We start from the raw sequence: 19,142 nt of genomic DNA, 5'->3' as shown, positions 1-19,142 counted from the left end.
TGTAGATATGTAGGCTTGGCTTCAATGCCAACATCTTTCTGAAATCAAGAATGTCTCACCCTTATTTATGCTATTAACAAATTAAATTCTTTACTGATTTTTTTCATTCTTGAGCCTGCAATTCTACAATATGGACGTGAGGATCTGTGTCATATTTATGGCCTTGGCTTCAATGTGTGCTTTGAGGAGGACCTTCCAAACGGATGTAATCATACATTACTCCTTGGAAAGCCTCTTGATTTCTTGGCTGATGCAGGAAGATTGTGTTGCGACCATTCACAAATAGGGATCCTGGTAGAGCAGCAGTGAAAGAGCGCTGCACCCCATGAATCCCATGTCTCGCAATGGCGTTATCTCTCCCTGTTGGTCCTGTTGTAAAGTCGGGCCTGATGGCGTCTCTGCGGTTCACCCGAACCTTGGAACACATCACCTTGTCAAAACTAAATTAGACGAAACTTAAGAAAAAAGAAATGGCATTGAAAACTTCTCATGGGCTTTCCGAGAGAAGTTGATGGGGTTGGAATTTTGTTTAATTTACCTGAACTTCAGCCATATGAGCTGCTGCCAACACCAATCGGAGTTTATAAGTTCTGGCTTTGTCCACCTTTGGAAGATCAAATACAATCTGCCATGTGGTTGCCTTGAATTTTCCATCTGGTAATCTCCTGCAAAGCAGTATTGGAAGAAGCACTTGCAAAGTTAACAAACTAGAGATGAACACGCTTGCTAATTAACATGAGCAACGAACAAAATCTTTTTGATAATCATTGATGCCAAACCCACACCTTAACACATGAGCAAAGAACCAGTCTTTTGCAAAATCACTAGTGCCAACTGTGAAGACAAGATCGTTCTCAGGATATAACTCTGCATACCTCTCCCATAATCCATATTGTCGGAACCTGTTAATTGGAAAACCATTAGGGTAAGGGAGTACTGCAATTTAGTTACAATATGATTGTTCAAAGCTAGGAGTATTAATCATGTTGGTGAGAGCTTACTTGTCCTGCTCCAAGTATAATGTGTTAATGTTCTTGGTGACATTGGGCACATAGAATTCGGCAGCATGCCGGTTGGGGATGCCGATTTCCCAAAGTGTAGGGCCATCTCTTGGAGGCTTGAATACAAGTGGAGGCAGTTTGGTTACAGATCCTGCATTAGTTTGGTAGTCAATCAAGTTGTTTGTTGATCTTCTTCACATGCAATGTAATTCTGTTTAATTGTTGAGAGAGATTATAAAGACATAATAATACAAATTTCTTCCAACTATTTCACTGAAAGATGCCATTGGGCCATTCTGTTAAAAACCCTTGGCATTACATTCTGATTAGCACCAAACCATGAAATAGACTGTGGGGTTGAGTACCTGGAGTAACGGTAACAGTAGCTTCATACATGTAATTTCCCATAACACCAGAGACCCATGCGTGCAAATTATAGGCCCCAGGTAGGACGGCTTTAATGAAGAAATTCCCATGCTCATCAGTTCGAGTCCAGAACTGATAACCCTGAAAACACACATAAAACAATACAATTTTACGGAAAATTGGTGCCCCATCACACTTTAGTTCGTTGTTTAAATTAAGGAGTCTGATCATTTAAAATAATTCTGTATCACCTCATTTAGGACTATATATCTTGGGCTAATCATTACCCTTAATCACTTGTCTAAAAGTAATTTCTACTAATGCTTGTATCATCTCTTAAAATTGTATTTGACTTATCATATCCTCAACTGATGTAATTACATACAATTCCGTAAATGGAAGTCTCGATCTTTAGAAAATGAATTGAAGAAATTTGTGTTTCCTTATGCCATGTTATTATTTCATGGTATCAGAGTCCATGTGAGTAACATTAAATCCCAACATCTTCCATTCTCATAGAACCAAACTCCAAACAAGTCTCCATTTTTTCCATTACCTTCAGCCACTCAACATCAATCAAACTTCACATTAACGATCACTTCTTGTTGGAGAGTTTCATATATGCAACGAATCCAAATTCTATAAACTTCAACTTTTGGAAAAATTGATAGTTTAATATGGTATTAGAATTTTCTTTGGTGGGAAGTTATATGTTCAAATCTCACTAGGTCAACGTATGTTTAATTTTTTAATTTAATAAGTGCAATGTAAGCTTTTCAAATAAATAAAAAAAAATGTTATATATGAGGGAGGTGTTGTTGGAGAGCATAACATTTATTGATAAACATGATGGATCCAAATCCTTTGGGTTTAAACTTTTAGAAAAATTGATTGTTCCACATGTTGGAGATTGAGTAGCAAATACTATCCGCGATTGAGATCTATGGTCAAAATTGAGACCTATGGTCTTAAGAGATCATATCTTGGGAACTAGCAAATGTCCTAAGTATCTCAAGAAAAAACCAAGAGAATTGGAAACCACTTGCCGTAGAGGTCACAAGTACTCACAGTAATTAAGGTCTATGGTCTTAAAGATCAAATTTCAACCTCATCTAGAAGTATCTAGAGTTGATCAATATCTTGAGGTAAATACCAGAAGATTAATTAGATGTCTTAATGAAACTCTCACTATCCCTTATATTTATCTTGGAATTGTATATGAATTATCTCATCCTCATTTGATGTAATTATACATAATTTATGAATGGAAGTCTCAATATCCAGTCTAAGTTGATTTTGGTACAAACCTTGGTTTGGTATTCCCATGATCTTGCATCTCCTGGTGCAGCCAAACCCACATGTGCAAACCTTGCGGGCCCATTCCCAACTTTAAGGTATCTGAAACAATAATATAAAGTCACTTCCTTCATAATATTAATTAATCGCAGTATCTAATCAGTGCAGAAAGCTAAGCGACATACTGGTCTTGGACTGATAATTGACCGATGACAGATCCACGTTGATCAGACTTAAGGAAGTCTGGTGAGTGTGGGAAGCTATATGGCCAACTTATAATTTCTTTCCACGTCTGATAAACACATATAACATGAATCAATGGAAATCATATGAGGCCCCGCACAAGTATAACTACATATGAAATAGTAGTACCTGTTGTTTAGCATCGCCCCACAGCGAAGTGGCTTTTGTTTTGTCTGAAACCGAGTTTAGATGGATGAAAACAGGACCAAAAACCTTCTTCCATGGCTCTCCATTTTCAAATGTAACATTTAGAGGAACTCCAGTGTAATGAGCACTCATAAGCATCTGCGCATCAATTGCTATAAATTTAAGAAATAACTTTTAATTTTCAAAAGATCCGATACAATTGTTAAGATCACATACAGAGAGGCAGATGGGGCCAACGTGGCCAGTAAGATCTTGCTTGAGAGGTCCAGCCGTACGGAACTCATAACTGGGTGTGATGATCCAGAATCCTATTCCTGAGTTTAAGCTGATCCACCCATGCACCCTGTCATTTTTGCTTTCACTTGAGTATTGGTATTTATCATCCACCTCTCCTTCCAACTCAGAATTCATTGGATTTTTCAACAGAACAGCTTCTGGGTAGGCAAGGGATTGACCTCTCTCTCGGTCTGCAATCGTCGGCATTATCCTCTGCCTGGTGTCTGAGATTGCCATGTATTGAAACCTAACCATTCATTTCAAATACCACGTTAACAATTTTGCCTGCCAACTTTGCTTAATTTAAGATCAAATATTAACACTTGCTTTTTCCTATGAAATCTCACAGAATTATAATAATAATTACCACTTTTGAGAAAGCTTGAAAACAATCCTGGTTTCCCAGAGAAACATGCCAGGCCATCCTTTTAAGCGTTCGTATATGGCGTAAGTGTAGAACCCGGAGGAGCCACTCAGCATTACATACCTGCAAACCCGTTAGCACTATGAACACATTTTTTTCTCATTGTCAAAAAGAGGGGCATGCATGTTAAGGCTTGCACAGCACCTTTTGTCTACATTTAAAGCAGGCAATGGATCGGAAGATTTCCATGTTGTCTTGAATGAAACCTCAACTTGATTATTAGTTTGCATTATAACCTGGAATCGGTCTCCTAAAATCCTGCAGCCAAAATCATTTACATGGCTTCAGTTGGAAACAAATGCATTCTTTACATCTTCACTAATATTACCTATATCCATAAAATCATGACCGAAGAAGAGACCAAAGAAAGAGAGGAATGGACAGTGCTTACATCGATTGTTTACTGTTACTACCATTCACGTCTTCCCAGGAGCAATCCCAATACCTGGTTGAATTGATTTATTGATTCAATCATGACAAATTAAGCATCAAATTTATCCAAACGAAAAAAAGGGTCATGTTTGCCATAGGATGTAGCCTTCTAATGGATTGATAGGAAAAGTTGCATACCCTCTATCATCTCTATCGAGATCATCATCAAGCAAATTCTCCACTCCATGGTATTTTATTCCCCGTAAATTACCATAGGGACGTGACACAGTGATTTTCACAATGCCATTGTTCATCTCCACCTGAAACATATTTTCATTATAAAGAAAGTTAAAATTAATTTCTTCTGCTTAGAAGAAAATCAATTTGGCAATTCCTGATTTCGCATTTTATAATTGTTTTCTTTACTTCATGTTTGTGTATAATCAGTTTGACCCCACTATTTGATCCTTCACCAGAGATGTTTCTCAAAATATTCCTGCAACTATTACAAAATAAATAAGTTAACTGATCACAATATGGTAGAAAATGAAAACCACTCCTTCCAAAAAATTAAGGAATTTTTGACAAGAATGTAAATAAACATGTTACTTGAAATAGGTTCTTCTACAAGAAAGAACCTTGTGGGATACTTCAGATGACAGTGACTGAGAAGAAAGAATTGAATCATTACTGAAAACCAAACCAGCAAACCCCATTGCCTCTTCCAAACTACCTCCATTTTCAATCAAAAAATCCTGCAAAAACATGCACACATCACTAAAAAAACCTGCTGCACTTCTGGGCTCTCCTTTCCCTTTAGTTTGATTCATTCATCTTAGAAGTAGAGAAGGAACAAAATTCATAAAAATGAAGAACTTACGAGGATGAGAGGATGAGAACTAGGATTGTCTTGCAATGGTTAATTTCCCTTTGGGCTTTGGTTTCATTTGAAAAATTTAATAGCTTGAAAAATGTGACAATGCAGTACTATTTAATTTCCGGCCTTATGACTGCAAACCGAGAAGGCTGTAATAGGTAAATATAAAAGCATACAACTAAATTGCCCGAGGACAATAAAAATAATAACTGTTGTTAAATTAAGACGCACGGTTAGTCAATAGATTTTTCTATTCTGGCTACTGCATCTTTATGTTACTATTGATTTCAAAACTAATTACATGGGGGAAAATCCAAGCTTACATACGGAAAAAAATCTGTGAAGAAAGAAAGAATTATAAATGGACATAATGAATGAAAAGGCAAGATTAAAAATGAGAGAATTCAATGAAAAGAAAAAAAAATTATATATATATCAAATATAAATTGTTAATATTAGACAAAATCTGATTAATTGGTAATAAAGCCAAACAATATTTGGTGTGATTCTGTTGAAAGAACAATTCCATGTAGACAATTCATAAGGTTTGATAAGTTGGATGTCGCATGTAACCTGGAAGACTTCACCATTTGCTAGGTGAAAAGTCAAGATGTTGAGTTGCAAATTTGAGAACCAATATGATAGTGATTTGAACCGTCAAACTTTTGGTACTCACAAATGTCTCTATTTCAAGGTGCATATACATATGTGTAATTTGTCATGTCCATGGCATAAGATATTTTTCCACATATTTAGAAAAAATATGTATAGTTTTAGAAGATATCATTTTAATTTTTTATTTGGTATATATTTAATGAAATTACTATGAGAAATAAAAATTTCTATTATTAATATTTCTTTTCCATCAAATGCTTAATGTGACCATTTTTCCGCTTATCTAAATATGAATTGAATGGGCGTTGTTGAACAAGACAATCCCCATTTGGTTGATTTGCTTGTTATGACTTAAATTAAATAAATATATTGTTTAAAAAATTTGAAAATAAAATATTTATCCCCATTATACATGCTAAATATGAAAATAATATAGGAAAAAGAAAATAATAAATTTTTCAATAATAAAATAATATAATATATAATTATTGAAATATGGATTTGTTTAAATAATAGAATTCTATTTCATTCTTCAATATAATTTTCAACCATTAAATAATATATTTTAATGATAAATAAAATTTAAAATATTAGTAATTTAATAAATTTGAATTTCAACTTTATTATGATTTAATTTTTAATGTTAAAATTGATTTGGCATTTGTGGAAATTTTAATCTCCACTTTTCAAAGTATATAGAAAAATTTAGGCTTTTGGATGTAAATATAAAAAATGAAATGAAAGTATGGATAAATGAGATCAAGTTGTAAGACAATAAGGTCTAATGGGGCATCCTTTTTTCATTTAAAATCTAATTTTTTTTAAGTGTTATTAGTACAATAGTTGTTTAACTCGATACATTTTCATAATTAATATTTAAAATTATTTATTTTTTTATAATAATATAAAATACCATTAATTACCATAATGATGATTATAATATAATATTTTTCTTCGATACACCTAACAATCTCTAGCTCTTGCCATTGAATGTGTATATATAATGAGAATTTTAATTCATTTAAAAGTTAAACTTATTCACTATTTATTTTAAATAAGATATTATTAACAATTATATTTTAAATTATTATTATTATTCTTTATTTTTAACAAAAAAAGAGATCCAATATACTTTCACAAAAATGTTAATATCCGCATATGCTAAAATAGTATATTTTTTATATAAAAAAATATATAATTTATGTTTTTATTATAATATTACTATTCATGCTTTATTAAAAAAATATTTATTTTTAATTAAAAATCTAATTTCATTTTTAATAAGATTTGAATTAAATTAAATTAATAATATATAAATTAAATTTAAATATTTTTACAAAATTTTTTTTTTTAAAACAACTCATCCAAACAATTTTTTTTATTTTTTTTATTTTTTAAAATCTGGTTTTAAATTCAATTTGCCAAAAATACAAGGATGTTAAATGGAATCATTGGTGCATGTTACTATGACCCTTGGGCCTTTGGAATTAGGCCAACACCGCCATGGAGTCCACTGAATCCGAGGTTAACAAACAACCATATGCTTTTAGTACCTATGAAAATTCAGAAATCTGAGACGGCAACCGGCGTTTTTAGTGATGTTGGGTACCAATTCTAGAATATGCTCTTTCCTCTCCTATTTGTCTCACTTGGTTGTATCTTGTTTGTCATTGAAGGCCTTCTGGTGGAAGCCTTCCTCCTATTATTCTTTTTTCCTCCTTCTCATCATGTTGAAGTCCAAAATACAAGAAGCCAAACCGAGTTCAGACAAAGTAGATGATCATATAATTTCAGGCTTTTGAGTTGGTGCAGATGGGTTTATTTAAAAGTAAATGTCAATGGGATTGAAGCAAAACTCAATACCTAACGCGCATGAAGTATTCTTCCCATGATTTAAATAACCATAAAATTAAACTAGTAGGCCGACCAAGGACTGGTCACCTGTAAATTAATTAGTCAGAACTTAACTTTTCCATATTCCCCACCAGGCATTTGTTCAATACTCAGAATTGGATGTCCAATAGGTTTGACATCTGGGCATGAATATGAACAAGTGGGACTCCATCTGTCACTTGACTAGGAGTAGTCCCATGGAAGATTTAGATTGACCTGGTTAATAAAACCTTTAGTTGAATCGGTAGTTGAAGGATTGGGCTGAAGATCATCAGATTGACCTGGTTAATCAAACCTATGGTTGAATTAGGACATGCATATTGTTGAAGTATATACTCCTAGCCTTCTCTAGTCCATCCAATATCACCTTCATTTTTTCTCTCTCTATATGCTATCATCCATGGCTCTCTCCCACACAAGATCATGCATAGTTCAACTTCAAGCTCATCAAATTCATTCTCCCTTGTTTCAGATAGTCATCTTCTTCCTCTTGCTGCTCCCCCATGCAAATTCTATTTCCTTCAGTTTCTCCGGTTTCCAGCCGAACATGCCAGACATATTCTTTGAAAATGATGCTTTTGCAACAGGCGGGCTTCTCCAAGTCACAAAGAATCAAGTTGATGATTCCCTCACTAGTAGCACAGGTCGAGCCTCATATGCAGAACCAGTGCGCCTTTGGGATGCCAGCACAGGAAGGCTGACAAACTTCACCACTCACTTCTCCTTCGCCATTAAGGCGGTTAATGACTCTGTGTATGGTGATGGCCTCTCGTTATTTCTGGCACCATTTGATTCTAGAATTCCTCCCGATTCAAGCGGTGGTTACCTTGCGCTGTTCAGCGCCAAATCTGCCTTCAACACCTCACAAAATAAAATTATTGCAGTTGAGTTTGACAGCCGCCAAGATGAATGGGATCCAAGTTCAGATCATGTAGGCATCAATATCAACTCCATAATCTCTGTGCAAAAGGTCCAATGGAAGAGTAGCATTAAGAATGGTTCAAGAGCAAATGCCTGGGTGAGTTACAATTCAGCCACCAAAAATTTAAGCGTCTTTCTAACTTATGCTGATAATCCGGTTTTCAGCGGGAATTCCACCCTTTCGTATGTTGTTGATTTGACGAAAGTTTTGCCGGAGTGGATAAGAGTTGGTTTTTCAGCTGCCACAGGCGAGTCGATTGAATTGCACACTGTTTACTCTTGGGAATTCGAGTCGACCTTAGAGGCCAGTGGTGGGAAAGGGAAGAAGAGTTTCGGATTGGTGGTCGCGCTAGTTGTGACCATTGGTGTCTTGACTTGTGGATCTGGTGGGTATTGGTTCATCTGGTGGAGAAAAAGGGTTGGTCCCAGAAAAGAAGATATGGCCCTTGAACTGGCTATTGATGATGAATTTGAAAAAGGAACTGGGCCAAAGAGGTTCACCTACCGTGAACTGAGTCACGCAACCAAGAACTTCTCCGAGGAAGGGAAGCTAGGAGAGGGAGGATTTGGAGGCGTTTACAAGGGTCTATTATCCGATTCCAAGACAGAAGTGGCGGTGAAGAGAGTTTCAAGGGGATCAAAGCAAGGGAAAAAGGAGTATGTATCAGAAGTGAAGATCATCAGTCGATTGAGGCACCGAAATTTGGTTCAACTCATTGGTTGGTGCCATGAACACGGAGAATTACTCCTCGTCTACGAGTTCATGCCTAATGGAAGCCTGGATACCCACCTATTTGGAGGGAACTCCACGCTAACATGGACAGTGAGGTACAAAATAGCCCTTGGCTTAGCATCCTCACTGCTCTATCTTCATGAAGAGTGGGAACAGTGTGTGGTCCACAGAGACATCAAGTCCAGCAATATCATGTTGGATTCAAATTTCAATGCCAAGCTCGGAGATTTCGGTCTGGCCAGGTTTGTGGACCATGAGCTGGGCTCACAAACAACCGTCTTGGCTGGCACCATGGGCTACCTCGCCCCGGAATGTGTGACCACCGGCAAGGCCAGCAAGGAATCCGATGTCTACAGCTTTGGCGTTGTGGCCCTTGAGATCACATGCGGAAGAAGGCCAGTTGAGCCAAGGGCAGAACCAAGCAAGACAAGACTAGTAGAGTGGGTGTGGAACCTGTATGGAAAAGGCCAACTCTTTGAAGCAGCGGACAAGGGGTTGTCTATGGAATTCGACCAAAGGCAAATGGGGTGCTTGATGACAGTTGGGCTGTGGTGTTGTCACCCTGATAGCACTCACCGCCCAACAATAAGACAAGTGATAAATGTTCTCAGCTTTGAAGCTCCACTGCCCAACCTTCCAATGACCATGCCAGTGCCAATGTATTTTGCACCTCCGATGCATATGTGTAAGTTCTCCTATACGTCTTCTGCCACCCCCACTGATTCACAGAGTCATCAAAGTGGGTGTTCCTGCAACATTTGCACCTCAGATTCTTCTATGTCATTAGGCTCTTCTAAAGCCCTTTTGAAATTGCCCAAACCTGATGTGTGATATCTAATAGTTTTTTCATTTGTAATGGAGTTGTAATGGTTGTGAAGTTAAATAGAATGATCATAGAACAGTGATTTGATGAGTAATGGACTATTATTGGTCTACTACCTAAATCATTTTTGAATGTAAGTCCTATAAATTCAAAGACAGTGATCAGACACATTGGTGTATTAGCAGTATATCTCATACATTATTGCAATAGTTTCAATCATAATATTCAACAGGTAGTCACAAAATTAAAGGTTTTAGCTTCTGTTGAATGATGCTTTGGTTTCCAGCACAAGGAGTAATCAAGAAATCAAATCATGCCCTGTAACCGGAAGTTTCTTACCATCCGATTCAGTGCTACACACGAGCCAAAATTTTGGTACAGAGGAGACATCTTTTTGCAATAATGGCAACATTAATAAAAAAAAAAAAAATACAAATACCAAATATAAAAATTAAAAATTAGTTTATAATATTCTATTCTACAAATTTGTCATAATCTTCCATGATATTGCAAATTAAGTTATCATTCATTGTTTGATTTGTATTCAATTGCTTATTATTTTTAAACAAATCAATCATTTCACTCAAAGATTTAAAAGTTTTCATTATTTCTAAATCCAAAAATAAGAAAGAGAATAAGAAAGAGAATTTTCAACCCATCCAAATAATAATAATAATAATAAGCAAGAGAAAGCGTGTGTTTGGTTAAAAGTGATGGCCTCTTTGTGCAAGCAAGGGAGGCCATATGTCCCTCCCGGGCATGTATTGACTCTGCCTCTTCTAAAACGTTTTCCACTTGGCGTTTGTATATATCTCGAGGTAGATTCTTGGTTAAGTCAAATATTTTATGCTTGGCCATCCAAAAAAATTCGAATGAGTACTATCAATCATTCCGTCTTTAAATTATAACATATTAGTGGTTGGAAAGGACTTTGAATCGGACAAAACTACCATATTCTAATTCTTTGATATTAGCGTTTGAAAAGGACTTTGAATTGGACAAGAACGTGATATAGCTAGCTACCCAGATGCTTTCCACACAAGGCATGAACCATGGAGGAAGACAACTTCCCATGGTTTCCATGTTACCAAAATTTATATCTAAACATCATGCCCTCCTAAGGATACAGGCTTATTTCTTGTTCTTTAGAAGCTTTACTGTACTATCAAAAAAAAAAAACAAAAAAGGCATAACATGAAAAGAATGATGGGTGCTTTCTCTTTCAATTTAATTTTAAATTTATGGGATTAGATGTATTTAATCAAAATCTCAAGAGATGTGAATGAAATTAACCCCTAAGATAATGACAACAAATTTACTGTTCAAAAGTAAAAATAAAACAAAAATATTTTTTTTTCTCTTTATATTTTTTAGTGAAAAAAAAATAACATTTTTTTCCTTCATTCTCTTCTTTTACAAATATACCCCTTTTCTTCTATATATTTCCACATTTTACTTCATGAATATTACAAATAAGTGATATGAAATACATGAAAGATGTAAGAAATAGATTAGGTGTTAAGTAAGGATGTAATAAAAATCAAATTATTGTCGATACATATATATTAAAACAATTCACAAAGATAATTGTGTTGGGAGCTATTCATATTATTTTATATATTTACTCATTATTTCAATTAGTTTTAAAATATATAAAAAATATTTTTTTAAAAAAAATAATTTATAAATAAGCTATATTTTTTAATAATGAATATATAAAATAAACTTTCAAATTTAATTTAAATTATTCAAAAATATAATCTAACAGAGGCGTGCCAGGTTCTTATTCTAAATCTTTTGCCTTTAGAATACGCATGTATGTGGGAGGGTAGGGACCCATTTTCCTTAAAGTTCTGATCACATCTCACGCATACAATGCCTTATTACCAACCTGGGGAGAATGCTTGGTGATGCAGCTCAGTATATAAGTTATGCAGTAAGTAACGCATGGCCTCTTCCGACCTCTAAATTTGGTGCAAAAAATATTATGAATCAATATATCAATTAATATAGACTATAAAACAAACAAACTTAAAAGGAAATCTTAGTGTTTATCAGCCAGAGTAGGGATGGCAACGGGGCGGGTTTTTCCGAGTACCCGTCCCGCCCCGCCCCTAATGGGACGGGGTTGAAATTTAATAAACGGGTTTTTAATGGGTATGAGAATTTTTTTTTTAACCCGGGACGGGTTCGGGGCGGGTTCAGGTATTGCCCCATCCCGCCCCGCCCTGCCCCGTTTATATATAAAATCAATTTTAAAATTTAATTTAATTTAAAATTTAAAATTAATTTTATTTTACTATTTTTAATATATAGATAATAATAAAAAAATTAATAAAATAAGTTATAAAAAATATAAAAATTTTATTATTTATAAATATATTTATTTTAATGTAATTAAAATTTTTAAATTTTTTTTTTTTTTTTTTAAAAAGGAGGCTAAACGGGGCGGGGCGGGACGGGTTTGGGAATTTTCCATACCTGCCCTGCCCCGCCCCGCCCCGTTTAATTTTTTAAACGGACGAGGATGAGAATTATTTTTAATAAACGGGGCGGGGTTGGGATTGGGGCGACCCGTCCCGAACCCGCCCCGTTGCCATTCCTAAGCCAGAGACCCAACAATTGTCCCAAACAACATAGAGGACCCAAAACCAGCAATAAACAGTTGCCTAATGTCGCCCTTCCCAAAACCATATTGACTGTAGAGGTAGTACACATGAGGACCCTGCAAAGCTAACCTCACAATTATCTTCAACTCAACCAGTTCTTAATGATTATCCTGAGGATACTACTTTCAACATGTTTCAATTCATAGCACCATTAAAAGGGACAATTGTGTTTTCAACTCATTTAGGGTTCATAATTAATATAAGGTCTTCCAATCACTCATAATTGATGATAAGCATATGAGATAGTAATTGATAAAAATACCCACTTGACTCATTTTTGTCTTTATTTTACTACTTGCCACTATTTTTTCTTATTTAACCATTTTTTAATTTTTCATTATTTTTTAAACTCTTTTATAAATAAAACATTATTTTTTATTTTTAAATTATAAATAAACAAAAATTATATTAATGATTCAAAGACTATTTTAAAAAATATTTTCTAAAAAAAATATTAATTTAAATAAATAAAAATTATCTTTTACATTTATTTTTATCTTTTACATTTTAGAAGTAAAAAATTTAATGATTAAAATACCATTTAAAATAAATATATTCACTATTTAAAAATTTTTTATACTAAAAAGTATTTTAAAGTTTTTTTTATTATTATAAAATAAAAAGTTTAATTTTTTTTAATATTTTTCCTTCCTTATTTTAATAACTTTTTTAACATGACTTTTAGTAATAAGTTATATGAAATATTACAAATTTGTTTATTAATGATTTTTTTTAATGATTTGAATTAATTGAAAATTTATTAAAATAAGAAAAAGAAAAAAAAAATAAACAGTATGGATGAAGAGTTTTTATTTTAAATACTCCATTAAAATGTTTTCATATGATCTAATTTTAGAAGTGGATTATATCAATACATAGTAGAGATTGAATTTTTCTTATATAAAATGGTTGAAAGGTATATTTACTTATTTTTTATTTTTTTTTATTTTTAAAAAAATTATTTATTCATTTATTACATTAACTGTACAAGGAAAATGTACTAAGTGTACAAAGGCTTATAATGCTACCATTTGTTAAAGATTATAATAGATTATGAGTCATTCCTTTATTTTTCTTATCACTCACGAATTATGCATATATGTCATGCCCTCATGGAAATTCCAATACTTTCTCCAATAATTATATTTGGGGAAAATTTTTTTTTGACATTAAGTCATCCACCATCTTCTCAACCAAATAATTGGAAATATGGTTAAACACTCCTATGTGAACATGGACATATAATTTAGGAGGGATATGAAATTTATGTCATTGTATAAGAGTATTACACTAACTGTACAAGAGAAATGTACTAATTATAAAAAAGTGTATAAGATTATTCTTTGTGAATTATTTTAATAAATTTTAAATCACTTTTTTATTTTCCTTATCATCCAAGGATTGTATGTCTATGTCATGCATTTTATTTAATTCTCACATGGAAATTATAATATTTTCCCTAATAATGATATTTGGAGAAAAAAAATTGATCCTAAGTCATCCATCATTTTCTTAACCAAATCATTGAAAATATGATTAATACACCTACATGAACATATAACTTATGAGAAATATGAAATTTGTGTCATTGTACAAGGGTATTACACTAACCGTACAAAGGAAATGTGCTAAGTGTATAAGGGTGTACAAGGCTCCTAATAGGTTTTGTACAATTTTTAAACAACTTGAATTTGACATTAAGACATTATTGATAGTTTTTTTTTCTTTTTTTACCAAACTATGTCATTAAAACATTCTCTATAAAAATTAACACATAGAAAATAAAATTAAAATTAATCATGTTTGAATTGTTCATTGTAAGTAAACTAAATGAAATATATATTTTTACTATTTTGCCTTTATAAGCATAATTTCATTGTTGTTAATAGAGATTAAAAAAAATTACATTTAAATGGAATTAAAAATAAAAAAAAGTTATTTTTATAACATTTTTATTTTTTTAAATCATTAATTTAAATTATGAAATTAGTTTTAAAATTAAAAATATTTTTTGTAATTATAGTTTTGAAGATTTCACGATTTTTATCTTATTACTTCGAAAAAATTGTTTTAATAAGAAAATATTTATTTTAATGATTTTAAATATTTAAATCTTTATTAAAAAATATTTAGGATTAGTGTGGAGAGCAATTAGGTAATTTTGGAATGGAGAAATTTTGAATATTTTGAAGACTTTAATTCGGCCAAAAAGTTGGTAAATTAGTATTAAAAATATTGTCTTCTTGATTATTATATATATATATATATATATATATATATATATGCATATGAGTGTTTACATTATTTTCGAAATAATAAACACCATGTGTCTAATTTGCAAGTTAGAAAAAAAAAATTAATACTATTTTATGAGGTATTTAAAAAGTATTCATTATATGTTCTATAAATTTGAAAAAATATAATATTTGATGATACCTAATTTACAAGTTAGAACAAACAAATAATACTAATATTTTATGAGGTGTTTAAAAAATTATTTAATATATATGAGAAATAATATAAGTTTGAAATAAAGAATCATATTTAAAATTATAATCATATTTATCAAATTTTTTACTAAGATTATATTTGATTCTTTTAATATATTTATACTCATTTATTTAAAAAATGAAAAACTATTTTTTGTAAACATGTTCTATTACCTTTCAAGTAAAAAATTAGATAAGTTTGAAAGTCAATAAAAAAAATTAAATACCACTTTCAATAATTTTTAGATAAAATTTTATATAATATATTTTATTTGAAATTTTATTTCTAAAGTTTAACTAAAAAATTGTATTGACAATTTTCTTATTGTGAGTCAAAATACTTTGCATTAGTCTATCTAGATAAAAAAAAATTATTAATATAATATTAGAACTTCATATCTTAGTTATTTTTTTCAATAAATTTATCTTTTTAAAAATTTTAAAATAAAAACATTAAAAATTAAAAAGTTAAAAGGATATATATATATATATATATATATATATATATATATATATATATAATAAAGTGAAGTGATAGTCAATTTAAATTTTTTTCAAAATATGGTTAATGTAGAAAATATAAAAAATAATTAAAAATAATAGAAAAATATAAATGAAAGGGTAATATAAATTTAAAATAAAAAATGAAAATTAAACTAAAAGATGAATATAAAAAGATAAAAAATAATTGGATGAAAAATCTCAAAATTTTTATCATGGCTTATAATAAGAGCAACAAGATTCAATATCTTTAAAAATGAAAAACAAAAAAGCAAAAAGATTCAATATCTTTAAAAATGAAAAACAAAAAAACATTATTGCTTTTTATTTGACATAAAATATAAATATAGATTGGAAGAAAAAGAAAAAGAAAGTTAGAAATGAGTAATACTTAATAGGGAATAGAAAAGGGATAAAAAAACAAAAAAAAAAATTGAAATTTACACTCACTTGTACCTATATAAGGGTTAAGGGTATTTTAGGGATTAATAAAAGACAACATCCTTCATATTAATTTTCATATTTTATTTGGATCTTGAGCTTAAATATGTATGATATATGAACCAAATGTTAATTTTTGGGCCTAACGGATCCCAAAACACAATTCTCCCTTTAATCATTGCATTTAATGTTGTTACACTGAAGATTCTTTTAGAACATTTCTTGGTTTTTGTCTTCCACTGTGGGTCCACATGTTGTCTCCTAATTGCTCGAGAGAATAACTGTTCCTAACAAAAGAATATTCTTTGAAACTGTCTTATCATAGTATCAAGAACATGGTTACGTAGCCGTGTTCATGAGGTGAATACGACCTAATGGTCGTGTTCTCAAGAATACGACCTAATGGTCGTGTTCTCAAGAACACGACCTCCATAAGGTTAACTCGTGTTTGTGCCCCAAGATGACTTCCTTATGGTTCCTTAAGGTTAACTCTCACACCATACACAGGTACTTTTTTGTTTGTATATACATATAAAGCAAAAATTAACACACTGGTTTATCGACCTCATGAGGCTATTAATTACAATCTGTCTCCATGTAAGATACGTTTGAAGAAACTCCATTGATGCACAGCATATGATCCATGCACAAAATGACGGGGGATACCTTAACTCCTTATGAGGGAAGAATCCTTTCCATTTTGTGGTGTATATGGAAAAGAAGAAAGAGGCAATGAGGGATACTGTTTTGCTGGAAAGACAATTTGGAAGTGAGTTAATGGTAAATATTTCACCAAAGAGAAGTTTCAAATTAACTATAACTCAACACAGCAACCTGCATTTTGAGATAACAAAACAACAAAGTAGGATGACTGGACTGGAAAGGCTCTGCTTCCGCTTTGAAAACAAGCCACTAAACGTGCATAGCGGCTATATTACGTTGGTAATAAGGCATGGTATGTGTGAGATGTTAGAGACAATATCAAATTAGAATTCATTAAAGGAAAAGTTACTCAAGATGTACCCAAATTCGTATTCCAATAAAATTCTCTTATAATAATAAGATAAAGACTATATGAATCAGAAAAAGATAAGGATTAGAAAAAGCCTAATCAAGGAACATGGATGCGCCCTCCAGAAAATACACCCTCTTAGCCACAAAGTTGATCAGCCTTCTAAGGGATTGTTTGTGTGAGATGTGATCAGAACTTTAAGGAAAATGGGTCTCTACCCTCCCACATCCCTACTTAGTTTTCTTCCACAGACAACTATTGTACATGCGTATTCTAAAGCCAAAAGATTTAACCTGGCACGCCTCTGGTAGAACTTGGTCGTCTTCTTGAAAATAGAACTGCAACTCATATCACCGACAATAGATGAGGTTATAATGTGTAGATGGACATATACAGTTCGGCAAATTGGGATAAAATAAATAGCAAATAACAAACTTCACTACCTGTACTCATCACTGAATCCATATGAGAATACTATGTCTGAATATTCCTCTAACATGGTCACCTGCACATGAGTTCATCGAATTCAAAGCCCTCTCATCATCCGGTTTCTCAAACTCGTGGGCTTCAAAAAATCTACCAAAAATTGAAAACAAAGAAATAAAAATAAAAGACATGAGAGTTCCAAATGCAACCATGTCCCACTCTACAATGATCTCCTCCTTCTGCTCTTGGCTTCTCATGGACCAATCATCGAATGCTTGGTGGATGAAATACAGTGGGAACTCAATACACCTGTTGCATGCCCGATTTCAACTCCTGAAAATCAACAGATCTTCCCCCATAGACCAAGGATTTGAATACTGATATTATGATCGGAAAAACTGAACTGTTACAACATGCATAAATGGGACCGTTGTCCTTCTCAATCGAAACCGTTGTTCCCCTTATGGTTCCCTCAACCTCAGCGCACACAGTTCGTAAATAAGCTTAACCACACGGTTCAGATATGCATTCTCATCCGAAACTGACGGCAACATAGGCCGACCTATATTTTCATCAATGTAATTCTCAAGAACTCGAGTAGATAGATGCCGGGGCAGAGCAATTCGCGATCCGGACTGGGCTCAGAATCTCAAATCCAAACGTTCGATTTCTGGCCGAGGTGGGAGCACCATACGGTAGGTCGGTAGGGCCGAGAGTGTCTATGTTGTCTGACAGTGACTGGGCTACGTGCTGCATGTTAACTGTATTAAGGTTGGAGACTAGAATCATTAGGAGTTACGAAAACCATGCACGTCTTTTTAAATTATAACTTATTAGTGTTTGAAAAGGATTTAAATTGGACAAAGAGACGTGAAATTCTAAGTTTTTATCGTTGGTTAGAGAATTTTAAGTTTTGTAAATTTCAACTTCTTATTAGAATCGAACTTCCCAAGTTTTTACCTCTTATGAATTCCTAATTCTGATAAGAATCAAACTTTGTGGTTATAAAAGGTGTTGAAATTGTTTCAAATCATTCCATTCAAAGGGTTTGAGTGAGTTCTCCATCTTCTCTTTTTGTTTTTCCCTTTCTTTTTTCTTTACGATTTTTGTTAAGTCATGCTAAATTTTTTTTTTTATATATATATTGTATCTCTTCTTCTATATTGTTTATTTTCTTTAACATTATTTATTTTTTTAATTCAAAATAACATTTTTATTTATTTTATCCATTTAATTTTACTCTTCTATAAAAAAAATTAAAAAAAAATCAGTGCATTTAGATACATTTTTTTGTTTTAATATTAGGTTTTAATTTTTCTAACTCGGTTCGACTTTTATTTAAACAGTAATTAAACTTGTAATATCTAATGCAAGCAGGTTATTTATTCACTCTACGGTTGTATTTTGACTATTTATAGCTTATAATAAAATTAATCAAAGCATAATTTTGTAACTGTTTGACTGCACTTAAAGAATCAAGGAGAATCTACATATAGAAGTATTCTTGACATTCAATAGCAATGTCCTTAAAAAGGAAGATTGATTTTCTTATACATAATGTTTTCTTCAATCAATATACGAGTTCACTAGAATGTTTTGTCTTGCAGAGTACATCAT

At 32.3% G+C, this 19,142-nt stretch overlaps 2 protein-coding genes across 2 annotated transcripts; one reads left to right on the top strand and one right to left on the bottom strand.

Moving 5' to 3' along the window:
• Nucleotides 1-169: 169 nt before the first annotated feature.
• LOC100252500 (uncharacterized) lies at nucleotides 170-4,841 on the bottom strand. Its single transcript, XM_019218385.2, has 14 exons — nucleotides 4,764-4,841; nucleotides 4,324-4,445; nucleotides 4,145-4,198; nucleotides 3,898-4,011; nucleotides 3,697-3,816; nucleotides 3,270-3,576; nucleotides 3,036-3,191; nucleotides 2,849-2,955; nucleotides 2,675-2,765; nucleotides 1,367-1,508; nucleotides 1,002-1,152; nucleotides 786-902; nucleotides 539-665; nucleotides 170-415 (listed from the first exon to the last, which is right to left on the bottom strand). The coding sequence occupies exons 1-14, from the start codon at nucleotides 4,839-4,841 to the stop codon at nucleotides 170-172; spliced, it is 1,932 nt and encodes a 643-aa protein (XP_019073930.2).
• A 2,981-nt stretch (nucleotides 4,842-7,822) lies between these two features.
• Nucleotides 7,823-10,033, top strand: LOC109122127 (L-type lectin-domain containing receptor kinase IX.1-like). Its single transcript, XM_019218384.2, has one exon. The coding sequence runs from the start codon at nucleotides 7,899-7,901 to the stop codon at nucleotides 9,993-9,995; it is 2,097 nt and encodes a 698-aa protein (XP_019073929.2). The 5' UTR covers nucleotides 7,823-7,898; the 3' UTR covers nucleotides 9,996-10,033.
• Nucleotides 10,034-19,142: the final 9,109 nt, after the last annotated feature.

This window comes from Vitis vinifera, chromosome 7 (assembly GCF_030704535.1).
Source record: "Vitis vinifera cultivar Pinot Noir 40024 chromosome 7, ASM3070453v1".
Classification (NCBI taxonomy): Eukaryota; Viridiplantae; Streptophyta; class Magnoliopsida; order Vitales; family Vitaceae; genus Vitis; species Vitis vinifera.
The sequence above is the reverse complement of the archived record's forward strand: the minus strand, read 5'-3'. Positions and strand labels throughout refer to the sequence as shown.